At 44.5% G+C, this 23017-nt stretch overlaps 1 protein-coding gene across 3 annotated transcripts in view; it reads right to left on the bottom strand.

Moving 5' to 3' along the window:
* The window catches only part of LOC142255191 (solute carrier family 22 member 6-A-like), a 196214-nt gene that overhangs the window by 61666 nt on the left and 111531 nt on the right, over positions 1-23017 (bottom strand). For all 3 annotated transcript variants that reach the window (XM_075326687.1, XM_075326688.1, XM_075326686.1), the window contains 2 exons: positions 15919-16022; positions 15657-15811 (listed from right to left, as the gene is read on the bottom strand). In XM_075326687.1, coding sequence (XP_075182802.1) covers positions 15657-15811; positions 15919-16022 — 259 coding nt within the window. The remainder of the gene's footprint in view (positions 1-15656; positions 15812-15918; positions 16023-23017) is intronic.

Genomic DNA, 23017 nt, shown 5'->3' with positions numbered 1-23017 from the left:
GTTAATATATTCTTTGATAAATAGATATAAGGAAAAATGATATTGGTATTATATCTAGAGAAATTCAGAAGATACCTTAAAACTGATTTAAAGGGGCACTCCAGTGTTTGTTTTTTTAATTCATTCTGTCACTAGTCTCCCAAGGTATACAATTCAGCTAGTGTCATCTAATTTAATGTTACTTTCCATATGTGAATTCATGGTATTCATCATGTGATCTCATGGTGTCCTCATGGGGATTTCATGGCCGTTTTGTTCTTTGAAGAGGGACATCATCTCAGTAACCAGAAATTACTGTATAGTGACACTTCATGTTCCAGTGAAGCGCTCCGCAAGAGGAACAAAAAGTACTATCACAGTAGCTGATGATGATTAGACAGCCCCTGTAAACACAGTTATAATGGAGACATGGCAGTTCTAGGTCACTACAGAGGATGTGAGGTTGTACAAATCACTTTTCATGTAGTTTTATCATTATTATCACAGGCATGATAAAAATGCACCATAAAAACCATCCCAATAGATAATGGTCACAACTCACTTCTTCCTCCCTGCACAATGACTTCTGTATGTTAAAGAGCATAGCCATCCATAGAAGACAATCTCATAGGATTAATCTCCAAGCTACACTGTGTGCAGAATTATTAGGCAAGTTGTATTTTAGAGGATTTTTTTGATCAACAACTATGTTCGCAACCAACCCAAAAGACTCATAAATATCAAAGCTTAATATTTTTGGAAGTTGGAGTGGGTTTTTTTTTTATAGATTTGGCTGTCTTAGGATCATATCTGTTTGTGCAGGTAACTATTACTGTGCAGAATTATTAGGCAACCTAATAAAAAACAAATATATTCCCATCTCACTTGTTTATTTTCACCAGGTAAACCAATATAACTGCACAAAATTTAGAAATAAACATTTCTGACATGCAAAAACAAAACCCAAAAAAATTAGTGACCAATATAGCCACCTTTCTTTCTGATGACACTCAGCAGCCGACCATCCATAGATTCTGTCAGTTGCTTGATCTGTTTATGATCAACATTGCGTGCAGCAGCCACCACAGCCTCCAGACACTGTTCCCAGAGGTGGACTGTTTTCCCTCCCTGTAGATCTCACATTTTATGAGGGACCACAGGGTCTCTATGGGGTTCAGATCAGGTGAACAAGGGGGCCATGTCATTATTTTTTCATCTTTTAGACCTTTACTGGCCAGCCACGCTGTGGAGTAGTTGGATGCATGTGATGGAGCATTGTCCTGCATGAAAATCATGTTTTTCTTGAACGATACCGACTTCTTCCTGTACCACTGCTTGAAGAAGTTGTCTTCCAGAAACTGGCAGTAGGTCTGGGAGTTGAGCTTCACTCCATCCTCAACCCGAAAAGGTCCCACAAGTTGATATTTGATGATACCAGCCCATACCAGTGCCCACCTCCACCTTGCTGGCGTCTGAGTCGGAGTGGAGCTCTCTGCCCTTTACTGATCCAGCCTCTGGCCCATCCATCTGGCCCATCAACAGTCACTCTCATTTCATCAGTCCATAAAACCTTTGAAAAATCAATCTTAAGATATTTCTTGGCCCAGTCTTGACATTTTATCTTATGTTTCTTGTTCAGAGGTGGTGGTTTTTCAGCCTTCCTTACCTTGGCCATGTCCCTGAGTATGGCACACCTTGTGCTTTTTGATACTCCAGTAACGTTGCAGCTCTGAAATATGGCCCATCTGGTGGCAAATGGCATCTTGGCAGCTTCACGCTTGATTTTCCTCAATTCATGGGCAGTTATTTTGTACCTTTTTTGCCCAGCACGCTTCTTGCGACCCTGTTGGCTATTTGCCATGAAACACTTGATTGTTCGGTGATTACGCTTCAAAAGTTTGTCAATTTCAAGACTGCTGCATCCCTCTGCAAGACATCTCACAATTTTGGACTTTTCAGAGCCCGTCAAATCTCTCTTCTGACCCATTTTGTCAAAGGAAAGGAAGTTGCCTAATAATTAAGCACACCTTATATAGGGTGTTGAGTAGAGTTGAGCGCGGTTCGTGGTTCGTGGTTCTCCAGTTCGCGGCTCGAGTGATTTTTGGGCTGTTCGAGATCGAACTAGAACTCGAGCTTTTTGCTAAAAGCTCGATAGTTCTAGATACGTTCGAGAACGGTTCTAGCAGCAAAAAGCAGGGCTTTTTACAGCTACAGTGAGCAGGAGCCATCGCTGGCAGCCTGCCACAAGCTGGTAACCAAGATAAACATCGGGTATCCAAGCAAAGCGCTTTGGTTAGTAACCCGATGTTTATCTTAGTTACGTGCAGGAAGCCCACACTTTCCCGCTCAGCTCGCTCCACCCCCTCCTGCCCGCGGCATGTACACATACATACACATACACAAACACACACACACACACACATCCACCCCCCCCCCCCGCCCGCCCGCCCGCCCGCCCGCCCGCTCGCTCGCTCGCTCGCTCGCTCGCTCGCTCGGCTTACCTGCGGTGATGAAGTCCCGCCATCCCGACCTCAGCGCTGTCACTGTCCTCCATGGCCGCCGCTTGTCACATCACCTCTCGCTTCCGACCCGAGACTGACACTGGCGGTGACGTCACGGACCTCTCGCGATACTTGATGTGAAGGCGCCGGTCATTGACCTCAGTGACAGGGGCTGTCAGTGTGCTGGAGATCAGCGCAGGTAATGTACCTCACTGACAGCAGCACTTGTCATGCCCTGCAGTGACCTGGGCTGACCCATTGATGTTAGCTCAGGTCACTGCACTGCTCTCCCAGCCAATGGGGAACATCCTGCTCTTCATTGACTGGGACAGTGTGCATCGTCATGGCAACCCCTTGGATTACACCAGACCTGGATTTGTTTTTCAATCTAATAAATTGGTTAAAGAGGGAATGTTTTGGGGAGTGTTTTTTCAAATAAAAATGTGTTTGTCGTGTATTTTTTTTTATTACTGACTGGGTTGGTGATGTCGGGTATCTGATAGACGCCTGACCTCACCAACCCCAGGGCTTGATGCCAGGTGACATTACACATCTGGTATTAACCCCAAATATTACCCCGTTTGCCACCGCACCAGGGCGCGGGATGAGCTGGGGCGAAGCACCAGGATTGGCGCATCTAATGGATGCGCCACTTCTGGGGCGGCTGCGGCCTGCTATTTTTAGGCTGGGGAGATTCCAATAACCATGGACCTCCCTAGTCTGAGAATATCAGGCCCCAGCTGTCTGCTTTACCTTGGCTGGTGATCCAATTTTGGGGGACCCCTACGTGGTTTTTTTTTTTAATTATTTATTTAATTTAAAATAACAGCGTGGGGTGCCCTCAGTTTTGGATTACCAGCCAAGGTGAGGTTGCCAGCTGTGGTCTGCAGGCTGCAGCCGTCTGCTTTACCCTAGCTGGCTACAAAACTAGGGGGAACCCTATGTCATTTTTTTTTTCATTTTTTTGGCTAAATACAAAGCTAAGCACCCCTTAGTGCCACATGAAAGGTACCAAAGGGTGTTCCACTTTTTCTCCATTTTTTTCTCCACTTTCTCTCCACTTTTTCTCCACTTTTTCTCCATTTTTTTCTCCACTTATTCTCCACTTTTTCTCCTCTTATTCTCCACTTTTTCTCCACTTTTTCTCCACTTTTTCTCCTCTTATTCTCCACTTTTTCTCCACTTTTTCTCCACTTTTTCTCCATTTTTTTCTCCACTTTCTCCACTTTTTCTCCACTTTTTTCTCCACTTTTTCTCCTCTTATGCTCCACTTTTTCTCCTCTTAATCTCCACTTTTTCTCCACTTTTTCTCCACTTTTTCTCCACTTTTTCTCCTCTTATGCTCCACTTTTTCTCCACTTTTTCTCCACTTTTTCTCCTCTTAATCTCCACTTTTTCTCCACTTTTTCTCCATTTTTTCTCCACTTTTACTCCACTTTTTCTCCACTTTTTTCTCCACTTTTTCTCCTCTTATGCTCCACTTTTTCTCCACTTTTTCTCCACTTTTTTCTCCACTTTTTCTCCTCTTATGCTCCACTTTTTCTCCACTTTTTCTCCACTTTTTCTCCACTTTTTCTCCTCTTATGCTCCACTTTTTCTCCACTTTTTCTCCACTTTTTCTCCTCTTAATCTCCACTTTTTCTCCACTTTTTCTCCACTTTTTCTCCACTTTTTCTCCACGTTTTCTCCACGTTTTCTCCACTTTTTTCTCCACTTTTTCTCCTCTTATGCTCCACTTTTTCTCCACTTTTTCTCCACTTTTTCTCCACTTTTTCTCCACGTTTTCTCCACGTTTTCTCCACTTTTTTCTCCACTTTTTCTCCTCTTATGCTCCACTTTTTCTCCACTTTTTCTCCACTTTTTCTCCTCTTAATCTCCACTTTTTCTCCACTTTTTCTCCACTTTTTCTCCACTTTTTCTCCACTTTTTTCTCCACTTTTTCTCCACTTTTTCTCCTCTTATGCTCCACTTTTTCTCCACTTTTTCTCCACTTTTTCTCCACTTTTTCTCCACTTTTTCTCCACTTTTTCTCCACTTTTTCTCCTCTTAATCTCCACTTTTTCTCCTCTTATGCTCCACTTTTTCTCCACGTTTTCTCCACTTTTTTCTCCACTTTTTCTCCTCTTATGCTCCACTTTTTCTCCACTTTTTCTCCACTTTTTCTCCACTTTTTCTCCACTTTTTCCTCCACGTTTTCTCCACGTTTTCTCCACTTTTTTCTCCACTTTTTCTCCTCTTATGCTCCACTTTTTCTCCACTTTTTCTCCACTTTTTCTCCTCTTAATCTCCACTTTTTCTCCACTTTTTCTCCATTTTTTCTCCACTTTTACTCCACTTTTTCTCCACTTTTTTCTCCACTTTTTCTCCTCTTATGCTCCACTTTTTCTCCACTTTTTCTCCACTTTTTTCTCCACTTTTTCTCCTCTTATGCTCCACTTTTTCTCCACTTTTTCTCCACTTTTTCTCCACTTTTTCTCCTCTTATGCTCCACTTTTTCTCCACTTTTTCTCCACTTTTTCTCCACTTTTTCTCCTCTTAATCTCCACTTTTTCTCCACTTTTTCTCCACTTTTTCTCCACTTTTTCTCCACTTTTTCTCCACTTTTTTCTCCACTTTTTCTCCACTTTTTCTCCTCTTATGCTCCACTTTTTCTCCACTTTTTCTCCACTTTTTCTCCACTTTTTCTCCACGTTTTCTCCACGTTTTCTCCACTTTTTTCTCCACTTTTTCTCCTCTTATGCTCCACTTTTTCTCCACTTTTTCTCCACTTTTTCTCCTCTTAATCTCCACTTTTTCTCCACTTTTTCTCCACTTTTTCTCCACTTTTTCTCCACTTTTTTCTCCACTTTTTCTCCACTTTTTCTCCTCTTATGCTCCACTTTTTCTCCACTTTTTCTCCACTTTTTCTCCACTTTTTCTCCACTTTTTCTCCACTTTTTCTCCACTTTTTCTCCTCTTAATCTCCACTTTTTCTCCTCTTATGCTCCACTTTTTCTCCACGTTTTCTCCACTTTTTTCTCCACTTTTTCTCCTCTTATGCTCCACTTTTTCTCCACTTTTTCTCCACTTTTTCTCCACTTTTTCCTCCACGTTTTCTCCACGTTTTCTCCACTTTTTTCTCCACTTTTTCTCCTCTTATGCTCCACTTTTTCTCCACTTTTTCTCCACTTTTTCTCCTCTTAATCTCCACTTTTTCTCCACTTTTTCTCCATTTTTTCTCCACTTTTACTCCACTTTTTCTCCACTTTTTTCTCCACTTTTTCTCCTCTTATGCTCCACTTTTTCTCCACTTTTTCTCCACTTTTTTCTCCACTTTTTCTCCTCTTATGCTCCACTTTTTCTCCACTTTTTCTCCACTTTTTCTCCACTTTTTCTCCTCTTATGCTCCACTTTTTCTCCACTTTTTCTCCACTTTTTCTCCTCTTAATCTCCACTTTTTCTCCACTTTTTCTCCACTTTTTCTCCACTTTTTCTCCACTTTTTCTCCACTTTTTTCTCCACTTTTTCTCCACTTTTTCTCCTCTTATGTTCCACTTATTCTCCACTTTTTCTCCACTTTTTCTCTACTTTTTCTATGGTCGGTCTACCCATTAGCTCTGCCATGCATAGTGTAGCTCTACACCTACTGCACATGTTACTTTATGATTGACATCTCTTTCGTACCAGAGCTGTCTAAGTCTACTCTGACCCCATATTTGTCATTACTATATTGTCCTTGTACTGTATTATGACATTTGTATCATGTGTTTCATTTCTTGCTGTGTTGCAATTTTTTTGCTGCATCCCAATTGTACCTCTACATTGTTCGAGTTTATGTTATTGTTCTCTCACTCTTATGTGATACTGATTATTGTCATTTTTCATGATTACAAGCAGATAAGTCCAATCTGACGAAGGCTCAGGCCGAAACGTCATTTGTAACTTGTTTTGGACAAAAACATATATGCTTATGAAAAAAAAATTTTCTTAATACGGACCAATAAAGAGTGATTTTGCATTACTATCCGTTGTGACTTACTGACTTAGTCTGGGAGATATAGAGTGCCGAGGTTACTCACTAATTTTATCTATTATTACCTCTGAGCACCTATATACCAGTGAGCAGAGCTTCCTCTACAGTAGTTCTCCTGATTAGGCATGCCCTTACCTCATGAGCAGGGCATTGCAGCTTTGGTAGCAACCATTACGACATGGACTCTGCTGCTGTGGACCCGGGGAGAGTGAGTGCAGATTCATTGCACCCACACTCCTCACATGAAGGGTCCGCACTCCTAGAAAATGGGGGATACGTTCCCTGAGTGTCTCCCCCCCCATATTCTAGACGGTCCAGAGTCGTCGTGGGACCCCTTTATTTTTTTTCTTACAATAAATTGGTGAAAGAGGAAATGTTTTGGGGACTGTTTTTTCAAATAAATTTCTTTTGTCGATTTTTTGTTTTTGTTAGTACTGACAGTTTATGATGTTGGGTATCTAATAGACGCCATGACATCACAAACTGCTGGGCTTGATCTCAGGTGACTTTACAGCTAGTATCAACCCGATTTATTACCCCGTTTGCCACTGCACCAGGGCACGGGATGAGCTGGGGTGAAGCGCCAGGATTGGCGCATCTAGTGGATGCGCCACGTCTGGGGTGCCTGCGGCCTGCTATTTTTAGGCTGTGAAGGCCCAATAACTATGGACCTTCCCACCCTGAGAATACCAGACCACAGCTGTCCGCTTTACCTTGGCTGGTGATCCAATTTGGGGGGTCCCCTACTTTTATTGTGTAATTATTAATATTTATAAAATAATTATAAAAAAGAGCCTGAGGGGACCTCCACATTGGATCCCCAACCACGGTAAAGCTGCCAGCTGTGGTTTTCAGGCTACAGCCGTCTGCTTTACCCTAGCTGGCTATCAAAAATGGGGGGACCCAACGTAATTTTTTTTTTTTAACTATTTTTTAAATAGAAAAAATTAATGGGCTTCCCTGTATTTTGATTGCCAACCAAGGTAACGGCAGGCAGATGGGGGTGGCAACCCATAGCTGTCTGCTTTATCTGCGCTGAGAATCAAAAATACCGCGGAGCGCTACGTCATTTTTTTAAAGATTTATTTTTACAGCACTGTGATGTCCAGCAATCAAAATACAGGGAAGCCCATTTTATTTTTAGTTATTTAAATAAATAATTAAAAAAAATATATGTTAGCTCCCACTGCATTTTTTGTATTGCTAGCTAAGGGTAATCCAAGCAGCTACTGGCTGCTAACCCCCACTGCTTGGTGTTACCTTCACTGGCAATGGAAAATCCAGGGAAGCATTTTTTTTTTTTTTTGCCAAAAAGCTACAAAAAAAGGACGTGAGCTTCGCCATATTTTTGTATGCTAGCCAGGTATAGCAGGCAGGTGCTGGAAGAGTTGGATACAGCGCCAGAAGATGGCGCTTCTATGAAAATGCCATTTTCTGAGGCGGCTGCAGACTGCAAATCGCAGCAGTGGGGCCCAGAAAGCTCAGGCCAACCTGTGCTGCGGATTCCAATCCCCAGCTGCCTAGTTGTACCTGGCTGGACACAAAAATGGGGCAAAGCCTACGTCATTTGTTTTCTAATTATTTTATGAAATTCATGAAATAATAAAAAAAGGGCTTCCCTTTATTTTTGGTTCCCAGCCGGGTACAAATAGGCAACTGGGGGTTGGGGGCAGCCGTACCTGCCTGCTGTACCTGGCTAGCATACAAAAATATGGCGAAGCCACATAATTTTTTCAGGGGGCAAAAAACTTCTGCATACAGTCCTGGATGGAGTATGCTGAGCCTTGTAGTTCTGCAGCTGCTGTCTGTCTGTATGGAGAAGAGCAGACAGCAGCTGCAGAACTACAAGGCTCAGCATACTCCATCCAGGACTGCATGCAGAAGTTTTTTGCCCACCAAAAAAATGACGTGGGCTTCGCCATATTTTTGTATGCTAGCCAGGTACAGCTGGCAGCCACGGGCTGCCTCCAACCCCCAGTTGCCTATTTGTACCCGGCTGGGAACCAAAAATATAGGGAAGCCCGTTTTTTTTTAATTATTTCACTTATTTCATGAAATAATTAAAAAACAAATGACGTGGGCTTCGCCCTATTTTTGTGTCCAGCCGGGTACAACTAGGCAGCTGGGGATTGGAATCCGCAGCACAGGTTAGCCCGAGGTTTGTGGGCGCCTCTGCTGCGGATTTCAGTCCGCAGCCGTCCCAGAAAATGGCGCTCTCATAGAAGCGCCATCATCTGGCGCTGTATCCAACTCTTCCAACAGCCCTGGAGCCGGGTGGCTTGTTGGGTAATCATGAGTTAATACTGGCTTTGTTTTACCAGCCAGTATTAAGCCAGAGATTCTTAATGTCAGGCACGTTTGACCCGGCCATTAAGAATCTCCAATAAAGGGTTAAAAAAAGACACCACACAGAGAAAAAATACTTTAATAGAAATAAATACACAGACACATTAGAGACTCCATCTTTATTACCCCTGTCAGCCCTCCACGATCCTGCTCTTCTGTCTTCTTTCTTTCTAGTGTAGTAGTAGTGACGATTGTAGTGAGGGGCATCACTTGGGGCTGGGGAACCTCCATCCTAACTACAATGCTCACTACAATCGGGAAGCAGCGTGCAGCCTTCACTCCGTGAGTGATCACTGCTGGCTGCTAGCGGTAACAGCGGTAACGCTGACAGACGCGTTACCATAGCAACGGTGCTCCCGGAGCCGCGGTTAGCGGTGACGTCACCGCTAACTGCGTTGCTATGGCAACGGTGATCTCCGTTAATGACCGGCTGTGTCAGCCGGTCCCTAACGGAACGGGGAGTCGACCGTGTGCTAGAGCATGTCGCCGGTACACGGCGATACACATATGTGCACCGTGTACCGGAGAGATGCACTCGCAGGTCCTACATGACGTGTCATAGTCATGTGACCAGTCTGTAGCCAATGAGATAATAGCCACGTGACTGGTCACATGGCTATTTTGACGTCACGATAGGTCCTGCTTCTCTGCTGGCAGTGCAGGTCACCGGGAGGATTCAGCGATCATCGGATGGAATAGCGGCAGGAGACAGAGTGCAGAAGGGATCGCGAGGACCGGTAAGTGTTATGGCAATGTTTATTAACTGTTTGTGTACATTTATAATGCATTTTTATGTGTTTGTGATTGCCTCCCATTATAGCCTATTGGTTCTAGTTCGGTTCGTCGAACGTTCGACGAGCCGAACTCGAGCCAGACCCCCCGTTCGGCGAACCGCCTCGAGCCGAACCGGGACCGGTTCGCTCATCTCTAGTGTTGAGGTCATTACACCGCACCCCTCCTCATTACAGAGATGCACATCACCGGATTTACTTAATTGGTAGTTGGCTCTCAGCCTATACAGCCTGGAGTAGGACGACATGTATAAAAAGTATCATGTGACCAAAATACTCATTTGCCTAATAATTCTGCACACAGTGTATTATTTTCTCCGATCCATGTAGCTGATATAATGCAAATCTTTGAATGGCATATTTACCAACATTTCGGTTGATAAAGTAGTACATTTAAGACCAGCCCCATTAATCATCCAAAATCAAGCAGGAACAGAGAGTAAAGTTTGGGACAACGAACTGGCTGGTAAATTTTACTGGGGAACGCCAGCACAAAGCACTGGCCAAAAAATAGCGACCCACCTATAATCCGTTTACTCCTGGGTGATATCTACAGGCAGGAGAGGTAACAGGTTTTTAAAGGGAATCTGCCACCAGGCTTCTGCTACCTAATCTGAGAGCAGCATAACGTAGGGGCAGAGACCCTGATTCCAGCGATGTGTCACTTAGTCAGCTGTTTAGTGTAGTTTTGAAATAAAATCATCGTTCAATCAGCAGTAGATTATCATTACAGGACTACTTTGCATGCTGCCAGGTAGTCCAGCATATTCATGACCTCTGTATAACTGTTAGATCTACAGCAAAGAAAACATTGTTTTTATCAAAATGACAGAAAACAACTCAGTAAGTGACACATCGCTGGAATCAGGGTCTCTACTCTACATTATGCTGCTCTCAGATGGGGGAGCAAAAACCTGGTGACAGATTCCCTTTAAAATGACAGCGGCTGAAGTTGTGTTCACTGCATAATTGCACACGCAAGTGCGATCCCAGATACATGATTGAGTTGTCAGTAACAGCATAATCTATAAAAAGGGACAGAGATTGTTATTTGTTTGTAGCTGGCACTGAATAGTTCATTGATTTAAGATCATAAAACCATGTAAACAAATAACTAGATTTTTTTCTTAGATGTAGTATATAAGCATCCAAAATAGAAATCTAGTATGCATCAGACATACTTTATATAGAAACATCTTTACCAAACGTCTGGAACCTACCACAAAGTTACCAAAGATATAATAACAAAACCGAGCTTACTGCACAGATACAGTAAAAGTACCAAGCTTACTGCACAAATACAGTAATGGAGCCAAGCTTACTGCACAGATAAAGTAAAAGAACCAAGTTTACTGCATAAATAAAGTAAAAGAACCAAGTTTACTGCAGAGATACACTAACAGAACCAAGCTTACTACACAGATACAGTAACAGAACCGAACTTACTGCATAGACACAGCAACAGAACCACACCTATTGCACTGATGAAGATATTTTACATATCGAAACGCGTTGTGGCAGCTTAATCGTGATATCACCTTCTCTTGTCTCTGTGTCTCTGTCTGTCTGTCTCTGTCTGCCTCTTTCCCTGTCTTTCTCTGTCTGCCTCTTTCTCTGTCTGCCTCTTTCTCTGTCTGCCTCTTTCCCTGTCTGCCTCTTTCCCTGTCTGCCTCTTTTCCTGTCTGTCTATGTCTCTGTCCTTGTCTCTGTCTGTCTCAGTCTCTTTCCTTAGCTCTCTCTGTCCATGTCTCTTTGCCTGTCTGTCTCTTTCCCTGTCTGTCTCTTTTCCTGTCTGTCTGTCTCTGTCTGTCTGTTTCTTTCCCTGTTGCCTCTTTCCCTGTCTCTTTCCCTGTCTCTTTGTCTCTGTTTGCCTCTTTCCCTTTCTGTCTGTCTCTCTGTCTGCCTCTTTCCCTGTCTGTCTGTTTCTTTCCCTGTCTTTCCTTGTCTGTCTCTTTCCCTGTCTTTCCTTGTCTGTCTCTGTCTGTCTTTTTCCCTGTCTGTCTCTTTCCTTGCCTGTCTCTTTCCCTGTATGTCTCCCTGTCTGTCTCTGTCCCTGTCTGTCTGGCTCTATGTCTCTGTCTGTCTGCCTCTTTCCCTGTCTGTCTCTTTCCCTGTCTGTCTCTTTCTCTGTCTCTTTCCCTGTCTCTGTCTGTCTTTGTCTCTTTCCGTGTCTCTTTCTGTCCGTGTCTCTTTCCCTGTTTGTCTCTTTTGGTCTCTGTCTCTTTTCCTCTCTGTCTGTCTCTTTTCCTGTCTGTCTGTCTCTTTCCCTGTCTGTCTCTATCTGTCTGTCTGTGCCTATGTCTTTCTCTCTGTGTCTCTCTCTCTCTCTCTCTCTCTGTCTCTCTGCCTCTTTCTCAGTCTGTCTCTGTCTGTCCCTGTCTGTCTGTTTCTTTCCCTGTTGCCTCTTTCCCTATCTCTCTGTCTGTCTCTTTCCCTGTCTGTCTGTCTCTGTTTACCTCTTTCCCTGTCTGTCTGTCTCTCTCTCTCTCTGTCTGTTTGTGCCTATGTCTCTCTCTCTCTGTCTCTCTCTCTCGGTCTGTCTGCCTTTTTCTTTGTCTGTCTGTCTGTGTCTATGTCTGTCTGTGCCTACGTCTGTCTGTGCCTATGTCTCCCTGTCTCTGTCTGTCTCTGTCTCTGTCTCTCTATCCGTCTCTCCACTGACATCATATTACCTCACACATAAGCATCTTATACTTAAAATGTCCTTCGTTGCCTATAGCAACCTATCACAGCTCCTATTAATGATCTGTAGCTCCGAACTACATTGACTTTAATACAAGCAGATTTTTTGGTGAATAACTGTAAAGCGCAGGGAAGAAACGCGTCGGGACATTTTAGTCATCTTTATGTTGAACCTGACTGTGATTCTATGAATCAGAGGAATCCTGCTGGGATTACTGCTACATAATTGGATGAGATTATGAGAAAAAACCTCCAAAGGGCAACCATATTTAACGTAATGGGCAGAAAAACAGTGTAACTGCAGCCATCACCACCACTCGAATAAGATTATAAAGCGGGAGGAAAAGAGCCGAGTTTTAAAGGTGCAAAAATTCATTTATTATGACATAAAAGTGACACACAAAGATAAAAACAGACATGAGGGAAACAGATGATCATGCATAAGGGAATAGATAAACATACAGTATAAGCATGGGCACAATGGCACAATGGTACAAATGGCAGTGAATGTGGGAGGGGGGTATATAAAACAACCTCCAATATAGGTAGAAAACTTGCCAAGTTATATTTATTATAGAGGAAGAACTCCCACCAACATCTCACCAAAAAAGGCAATATAAGCCCAATTAAAGTGCCACGTGCAGACTAAATGCAAAGTGACGAGTGCACAATCAAGGGTTAACCTTCAAGAAATCTCCCCCATCATCCTACCTACGTACGTTTCGCAGTATGTGGCCCAAGCCACAGCAGAGCTTCATCAGGGAAGGAGAGGGGTAGCGCAGGGTTAACATTTCCCCTCAAAACATATCAAACGTCTATGACGTTCCCTGAGTCACATGGGGTGTCTATGCAAAATTTTGTGATTGTAAATGCGACGGTGCGGATTCCTTTAGCGGACACACACACACACACACACACAGCTTTATATATTACTAGCTGTAGTACCTTGCATTGCCCGTGATAGTAACTGTCTCTCCCTCTCTCCCAGTCTCTTTCTGTCTGTCTCTCTTCTATCTTTCTGTCTGTCTGTCTCTGTATGTCTGTCTCTGTATGTCTGTCTCTCTCTCTCTATCTGTCTCTCTGTCTGTCTCTATATCTCTTTGTCTGTCCGTCTCTTTGCCTGTCTGTCTCTGTATCTCTTTGTCTGTCTGTCTTTGTCTGACTGTCTCTGTCTGTCACTATCTAGGTCTGTCTGTCTGTCTCTCTATCTGTCTCTGTCTGTCTCTTTCCCTGTCTGTCTCTGTATTTTTTTTCTGTCTGTCTGTATCTGTCTATCTGTCTCTCTGGATGTCTCTCTGTCTGTCTCTTTTCCGGTCTGTCTGTCTATCTTTGTGTCTGTCTGTGTCTCTGTCTCTCTCTATCTCTCTGTCTGTCTGTGTGTCTGTCTGTTTTTGTGTGTCTGTCTCTCTCTATTTCTGTCTGTGTATCTGTCTGTCTCTGCGTGTCTGTCTGTCTCTGTCTGTCTATTTCCTTGTCTGTCTGTGTCTTTCCCTGTCTGTCTATTTCTCTATCTCCCTGTCTGTCTCTGTCTGTCTCTTTCCCTGTCTGTCTTTTTCCCTATCTGCCTCTGTCTGTCTCTTTCCCTGTCTGTCTCTATCCGTCTCTTCACAGAAATCATATTACCTCACACGTATGCTTCTTATACTAACAATTTATTTTGTTCCTATAGCAACCAATCACAGCTCCTATTAATAACCTAATAGCTCACAGCTCCATTGACTTTAATGGAGGCAGTTTTTTTGGAGAATAACTGTAAAGCGTAGGGTTAAATTTTCCCATCCAAACATAGTCTATGATATTCCTTCAGTCACATGGGGTGTCTGTGCAAAACTTAATTTTCATGATTGTAAATGCAACGATGCGGATTCCTTTAGCGGACATACACACATACATCATACACACATGCACTCAGCCTTATATATAATATACACACTCTCTGGAACAGTATACTGTATGTGTATTTTTTCCTCAGAGTCTTCTAGCAAAAATTGGATTCAAGGCGAATAAACATACATGACTTTAAATACTGGAACGCTTGTAATTGCTCAGAAAATACATGTAGGGAGAGGAGAGGGAGAGGATCCTGCTGGCCATAAGAGCTTACACTGTCTAGGAGAGCGTACCCGCTGACCATAAGAGCTTACACTCTACAGCAGAGAGAACTCTGCTCACCATAAGCTTACACTCTACAGGAGAGAGAGAGGATCCCACTGACCATAAGAGCTTACACTCTATAAGGGAGAGAGAGAGAACCCCACTGACTATAAGAGCTTGCACTGTCTAGGAGCGAGGATCCCGCTGACCATAAGAGCTTACAGTCTACAGGAGAGAGAAAGGACCCCACTGACCATAAGAGCTTACACTCTATAGGAGAGAGAGAGGACCCTACTGACCATAAGAGCCTACATTCTACAGGAGAAAGGACTCTGCTGACCATAAGAGCTTACACTCTACAGAATAGAGAGGACCCCACTGACCATAAGAGCTTACACTCTATAGGGTAGAGAGAGGACCCCGCTGACCATAAGAGCTTACATTCTACAGGAGAAAGGACTCTGCTGACCATAAGAGCTTACATTCTACAGGAGAGAGGACCCCACTGACTATAAGAGCTTACACTGTCTAGTTGCGAGGATCCCATTGACCATAAGAGCTTACACTCTACAGGAGAGAGGACTCTGCTGACCATAAGAGCTTACACTCTATAGGAGAGAGGACCCCACTGACTATAAGAGCTTACACTGTCTAGGAGCGAGGATCCCGCTGACCTTAAGAGCTTACACTCTACAGGAGAGCGGACTCTGCTGACCATAAGAGCTTACACTCTATAGGAGAGAGAGTACCTCACTGACTATAACAGCTTACACTGTCTAGGAGTGAGGGTCCCGGTGAACATAAGAGCTGTCCTTGTACAGGAGAGACAGACTTATTGAGTGACTCTGGAGATGGAAAATGACTCTACCATACAAACTGTGCGCCACTGGCTGATCTGTCATGGCCAAGGTACTGACCACCACTGCACAAGGTATAACAATCCCTTAAATCTCAAAGCTGCGGAGCATTATGGGAAAGCCTGAGAAGCCACACAAATAAGACATTATCCCACGCTTTGATGAACCATCAGTGTGGGAAATGATGTGGGCTATTTTATTGTTAAAGCACTAATCGAATATCATAGTGTTCAAATATTCGTGAAACCGCAAATTCCTAGAAATTCGACTCGGTCTCGATTCTTCGAGGAACAATCAGCTCATCTCCTCTACTCAACCAGATATTCTTATTCCAGTCATTTTGGGTCAGTAATTAGTACAACATGGACTTGAATATTATACATACGCTACATACTTAATGCTGTAGTGTTCAGTCCTACTCCAGACAGAGCCATTCCTCCAAGGAACCGGAACACACAGTAGGAGAGGTAATTTGGAGAGAACGCAGTGCAGATTCCGCTGATAGCCATTTGAAAGTAAGACCAGATCAACAGCGCTCTTCGTCCATACCTAGGAAGATTTAGGAGTTTTGTATGATTTTAGTGTTAGTTGTGTAACAGGACAATGTGATAGAATATCAATGTGAATGATTTCAGCTACACGGCAGCATTTCTCACTTGTCGGAAAGTCCTCCAAGGATGATGGCTCCTACCAGAACACCAGCCATGTACAGTGACTGAGCCAGCTGTCTTCTTTTCTTGTATCCACATACCAAGTCCCACTAAAAGAAAAATTGTCTATATATTAACAACATATTACAGTATATATATTTATGCAAATATAATTTTTTTAATGCACATTTATATTGGATGTATCTAGTTTTAGTAGAATTTTTTTTAGTAGAGAATATCCACGTGTGATTTGTCTATATTTGATTTGTCATCAGGATGTGATATCAAACTTGAACTAATGGAGGTATAATAGGGCCGGGGTCACACTAGCATATAGCATCCGATCTTAGGCGGGCTTTACACGTTGCGAGCGATGTCCAGCGCGATAGCATCCACCCCCGTCGCACATGCGATATGTGGTGATTGCTGCCGTTGCGAACATTATCGCTACGGCAGCTTCACACGCACATACCTGCTCGGCGACGTCGCTGTGACTGCCGAACAATCCTTCGTTCAAGGGGGAGGTGCATTCGGCGTCACCGCGACGTCACTAATCGGCCGGCCAATAGAAGCGGAGGGGTGGAGATGAGCGGGACATAACATCCCGCCCACCTTCTCCCTTCCGCATTGCCGGTGGAAGCAGGTAAGTAGATGTTTGTCGCTCCTGCGGGTTTACACTCAGCGATGTGTGGAGCTGCAGGAACGACAAACAACATCGTACCTGCGGTCGACCCGACATTATGGAAATGAACGACGTTACACAGATCAGCGATATTGTACGCTTTTGTGCTCGTTCATCATCGCACCTAGGATTTACATGTTGCGATGTCACTACCGGCACCGGATGTGCGTCACTAACGACGTGACCCCGACGATATATCGGTAGTGATGTCGCAACGTGTAAAGCCCCCCTTAGAGCATATGAGGCGATATACTAATGACACCCGACTCAAACTCTGTTGTGAGAATTGTATCACAGGTGCAGAGAAGACAGACATTAAAAGAAACCTGTCAAAAGTTTTTTTCCCTACTAAACCAAAAATATCACCTTCTGCAGCTCCTGGGCTGCATTCTATGAAGGTGTACCTTGTTGCTGGCCCCCCTTACAGACCCCGAAAAGAACTTTATAAAATCTTACCGTTTCCTATGCAAATGAGTTTGGTTGGCCAGATGGCTCTAATTCGGCTGCTGTCCCCCCTCCTCCCTTTGTTCGCCGTCCCCCAGTCATGATTTACATGGATGACGCCGCCCCTGTCATCGTCCACGCTGCTGGAGTCTCCCGCAGGCGCATTTCGCTGTGTCCCTATCGCGGGGCTGAGCATAAAGTTTCCCTCGTGCGAGCGCCGGGGATGTAGTTGCGCAGGCACAAGATTATGGGCGTCGCTGTGTATGACCTCACCGTCATCCTCGTACCCGCCCATAATCTCGCGCCTGAGCAACTACATCACCAGCGCTCGCGTGAGGGAAACTTTATGCTTAGCCCCGCGATAGGGGCACAGCGAAATGCGCCTGCGCGAGGCTCCAGCAGTGTGGATGATGACGGGAGCGGCATCATCCATGTAAATCATGACTGGGGGATGGCGAATAGTGGCAGGAGGGGAGACAGGAGCCGAATTACAGCCCGCCCAGCTGGCCAACCAAACTTATTTGCATAGGAAATGGTAACATTTTATAAAGTTCTCTTAGGGGTCTGCAAGGGGGGCCAGCAACAAGGTGCACTTTCCTAGAATGCAGCCCAGGAGCAACAGAAGGTGATATTTTTGGTTTAATAGGGAAAAAACTGGTGACAGGTTCCCTTTAATTCCTCTATCTTCTCCGCTGCCTGTCTCTGCGTATATCAGACTGCACTCCAATGACATCAGTGCAGTCCGATGTTTCGCACTGTCATGTCCCACGACTTGGAAATTATTCAATGTTTTCATTGCTGTATATTGTCTTTCTGTTCCTTGGTAGAAGGTTTGACTTTCTTTGTATTTTGTCCCTTCCTGCTCCCTGTAGCTCTGTGATGTCAGCATTCCCCGCCCTTCTTCTTCATGTAGTCTTTAGTGCTAGCCATCTTATGTAACATGTTGTACTCTCTCTGGAGAAAATTACTCTTTGTACCTGCTACATTTATCATCAATACAAGATTTTCAGTTAAAGCATTTCTCTTTTCCTGGAATTTTCTTGCAATGAGATTGTTGCTGAGTTAAACTAACTGAGGAATAGATGTGAACATGATAATACAAATACTTGAAGAAAACAGTGTGTTCAAACACCATCATGTCCCACATATCTGTGAGTCAGAATACGCACACTCCCATAGACTTGTATGGGTACATGTGAGCCAAGATACGTTGTCAACCTCAGCAGGCTGCAATTTTTTTCCTTAATCAATTAGAGCTGAGGAAAACTCCCAGATCTGAGCTGCAACACTGACTAACATAGGTCTAAGTGTAATGTGAGATTTTTTTGCATTGCACTTCTCAATATGAGCAAGCCCTAAGATGTATTGTGTCACAGATTATAAGCATATATGGAAATACAAGTTATCTTAAAAGGGTTGTCCAGGACTTTAACATTGATGACCTTATCCTTAAGGCACTTTACACGCAGCGATATCGCTATCGATATCGCTAGCGTGGGTACCCACCCCCGTCGGTTGTGCGGGCAAATCGCTGCCTGTGGCGCACAACATCGCTTACACCCATCACACATACTTACCTGCCTAGCGACGTCGCTGTAGCCGGCAAACCGCCTCCTTTCTAAGGGGGCGGTTCGTGCGGCATCACAGCGGCGTCACTAAGTGGTCGCCCAATAGAAGCGGAGGGGCGGAGATGAGTGGGACAAATGTCCCGCCCACCTCCTTCTTTCTTCAGTGACGGCGGCCGCAGGTACGAGGTTGTTCCTCGTTCCTGCGGTGTCACATGTAGCGATGTGTGCTGCCGCAGGAACGACGAACAACCTGCGTCCTGCAACAGCAACGATAATCGGCAAAGGAACGACCGGACAACGATCAACGATTAGGTAAGTAATTTTGATCGTTAATGGTCGTTCATGCGTTTCACACGCAACGACGTCGCTAACGAGGCCAGATGTGTGTCACGAATTCCGTGACCCCAACGACATCTCGTTAGCGATGTCGATGTGTGTAAAGCGGCCTTTAGGATAGGTCATCAATGTCTGATCAGTGGGAGTGCAACATCTGGCATCCCCGCCAGTCAGCTGTCTCCGATGCTGTTGCCGCTGGCCTGAACTATTCAGTTGTGGAGCTGCACAGCTCCGTTGATGGATTAGTGGCTGCAGCTGGGTACTGCATATCCATCCCTTACATATTCAGATAGAGGATGATATGTAATACCCAACTGTTGACAGTACTGTTCTGTGCAGATCCGCACCTGAGTAGTTCCAGAGGCAGTACCAGAAACAGCTAATGGGTGGGGAAACTGGGCGTGACACCTCCACCAATCAGTTCAAATTTGGAGAGAAAAGGGTTAATAGACCACACTGCCATAGAAAAGAGGATCCATGTAGAAGGAACGATTTTGTGTCTACGCGTTTCAAAGCCTTATGGCTTCTTCCTCAGGACAAATCATCATCATTGATGATTTGTCCTGAGGAAGAAGCTATAAGGGTTTGAAACTTGTAGACAAATAAAATCATTCCTTTTACACGGATCCTCTTTTCTACGGCAGCGCGGTCTATTAACCCTTTTCTCTCCATGTTTGAACTGTATCTCCACGTGGGTTCTGCTGTAGCCGTATTTACACCATTATAGTGGTTGAGACTCTCACAACCAGGCAAGGTAAGTCTACCCCTTACAACTCCTTTACTGACAGTGTTTTAGGATAAGACCCTATTTGCACTTACTGTCTCTACCAGCATTTTTAACCATTGTACCTCCACTGATCACACATTGATGACCTATCCTAAGGAAAGATCACCAATCCTTGATGAACCCTTTAGATTTTAAAAGTGCTCATAGCAAAAGAGACTTGCAATCTGTAATTTTTCATATGGAATATTTACTTTTCTGGATTTCTTGGGTTTCCCAGCAAATAAAAAAATGTTTACAAAAGCATCAAAATCAGTTTAAAAAAAAAGAAGCCAATATTTAATCGTTCCCCCATTGCGCCAGATCTGCAGTTGCCAACTTCCCACTGATCTCTACTACCCACTGCTGCAAATTTCTAAATGTTTGAATTCAGAAATTGACCTCTGCAGCCAATCACTGTCCAGCGGTCACCTGTGCCACTGATTGACCACAGTGGTCACATGTGTTTGCATCGAAACGGCATTGCTGCAACAAAACTTAGGGACATAAATACAGTATCAAAAAATGAAATGGCAGAAGAAGCTAAAAATAAAACGTAGAAATCTTCAATTTTTTTCACACTGATCACTGGAGTTTTTTTAGTCTATTTTACTGGGGGGGGTTTCAGGAAATCTACACATATACTTGTATAATCCACAATTAAGAGTTATTAACTTTAAATTTTGTATGGAAGCATTTAATAAGCTTGTAAAAGTCATTGTGAAGGGAGGGGGAGCAGGGGAGCTGTGAAATCACCTATTGTGACTAGTAGATTCTGTGGCAGTGTCAACTGGCGTTTTTTGTCTCATAGTCTATGCATTCGTGCAAAACATCAGACTGCACTTGGATGACATTTGAGTGCAGTCCGATATATTCGCCAAGACAGGCAATGGAGAAGATGGAGAAATTAAGTTCTCCATCTTCTCTGCCCCTGTGATCACAGTAAATTGGCTGATGCTTGCAACAGAGATTGAGCTGAGTGTTATTTGCCTAAGGCCGGGGCCACATGGGGACCACTGCGATCCTCGCATGACACTCGGCTCATGCTTTCAGTAAAGCAGAGCGTCATGGGAGTGTCACTGCGACTGAGGTCCGATCATGCCATCAGACCTCAGCTGCGGGGGGCGGGACGGCGCTGAGGGGGGCGGGCCGGCGCTGCGAATGGGAGGGAGGGATTTATTTCACTCTCTCCTCCATTGCCAGCAATTGCCATTCTCACTCTGCACTCGCAGTACACCAGTGTACTTGTGAGAGAAACAACACTCGCATTACAATCGCAGCATGCTGTAATTGTTTTCTCGGTCTGATTAGGGCTGAGAAAATAATCGCTCATGGGTGCTGGGACATAGGCTAATATCGGTCCGAGTGGAATGCGATAAAACATCGCATTCCACTTGCTCCGATTTTCATGCCGTGTGGCTTAGGACTAATGCATCCAATTCTCTCGCATGATACAGTCACCAGAGATGGTATAGATCCACAGTTGGGTTCAGTGGTTTACACTTAATTTGATGCAACAGTTGAATGGGTTCTTTTTTTCGGAAAGGTATTTCTGATAGCAAAGACTGATATCGAGGCGGCTTTCAGATTGTTACCAATGCACCGAGACAGCTTGTACTTGTTGCGTTGTTTTTGGGATGGGAATTTTTGTCGTGGATCGTTGTCTTTCTATGGGATGTTCACTATCTTGTGCATATTTTGAAACATTTAGTACCTTTTGGAGTGGGTAGTGATGGATGTTTCTGGTTTGAATTTTTGCATTCACTACTTACTCAACTTTTTGTACATAGGTCCGACTAATTCCTCTAAAAGTTTAATGTTGTTAAAAACAATGGAAGTTGTGGCCAAACGATTTGGAGTCCCGTGTTTAGTGAAAAGAGTTGGAACTCTTAAGGGTGCTTTACATGCTACGACATCGCTAGCGATCTCGTTAGCGATGTGACACGCCAGATAGCAGATGCGATCTGCCGAGATCGCACATGTGACCGGCGCTATAAAAACTACCTATGTTCCATCTCGGCAGATCGCATCTGCTATCTGGCGTGTCACATCACTAACGAGATCGCTAGCGATGTTGCAGCGTGTAAAGCACCCTTTACAGTCTTGAGTTTCTTGGGTATTGTGATTGATATGTGTATGGCTACCACCAGGTGGAGCTGGTACTCAAGCAGGATGTAGTGATTCTAAGGGTACCTTCACACTTAGCGATGCAGCAGCGATCCGACCAGCGATCTGACCTGGTCAGGATCGCTGCTGCATCGCTACATGGTCGCTGGTGAGCTGTCAAACAGGCAGATCTCACCAGCGACCAGTGAACAGCCCCCAGCCAGCAGCGACGTGCAAGCGACGCTGCGCTTGCACGGAGCCGCAGTCTGGAAGCTGCGGAGACTGGTAACTAAGGTAAACATCGGGTATGGTTACCCGATGTTTACATTAGTTACCAGTGTGAGCAGGGAGCAGGGAGCCGCGCACACTGAGCGCTGGCTCCTTGCTCTCCTAGCTACAGTACACATCGGGTTAATTAACCCGATGTGTAATGCAGCTACATGTGCAGAGAGCAGGGAGCCGCGCACACTGCTTAGCGCTGGCTCCTTGGTCTCCTAGCTGCTGTACACATCGGGTTAATTAACCCGATGTGTACAGCAGCTACATGTGCAGAGAGCCGGAGCCGGCAGCACAGGCAGCGTGAGAGCTGCAGAGGCTGGTAACTAAGGTAAATATCGGGTAACCACCTTGGTTACCCGATGTTTATCTTGGATACAGCTTACCTCAGCTGTCAGACGCCGGCTCCTGCTCCCTGCTCGCTTCATTTGTCGCTCTCTTGCTGTCACACACAGCGATCTGTGTGTCACAGCAGGAGAGCGGCTTTGAAGAAAACGAACCAGGGCTGTGTGTAACGAGCAGCGATCTCGCAGCAGGGGCCAGATCGCTGCTCAGTGTCACACACAGCGAGATCGCTAATGAGGTCACTGCTGCGTCACAAAAAGCGTGACTCAGCAGCGATCTCGGCAGCGAGCTCGCTGTGTGTGAAGCACCCCTAAGGGTAGTAATTGAAAAGGAAGGGCACTACCCGTGGGATCTCCTGGTATACAGAAAACTAGACCATGAAATAAGAAAAAGAATATACCAATACGGGATCACCACAAGGTTAGGGTACATATGAAAAATTCACTTTATTAAACAAAAAACCACAAGAAAACACATGCCCTCAGCAGAGGTATAGTACACACAGAAGATAATAAAAACACTTAAAAAAGCCTATGGCATGTAAAAAACCTGTCCCATTGGGAAACAATGCATACAATAAATGCC

Source organism: Anomaloglossus baeobatrachus, chromosome 10 (genome assembly GCF_048569485.1).
Source record: "Anomaloglossus baeobatrachus isolate aAnoBae1 chromosome 10, aAnoBae1.hap1, whole genome shotgun sequence".
NCBI classification, from domain to species: Eukaryota; Metazoa; Chordata; class Amphibia; order Anura; family Aromobatidae; genus Anomaloglossus; species Anomaloglossus baeobatrachus.
The sequence above is the reverse complement of the archived record's forward strand: the minus strand, read 5'-3'. Positions and strand labels throughout refer to the sequence as shown.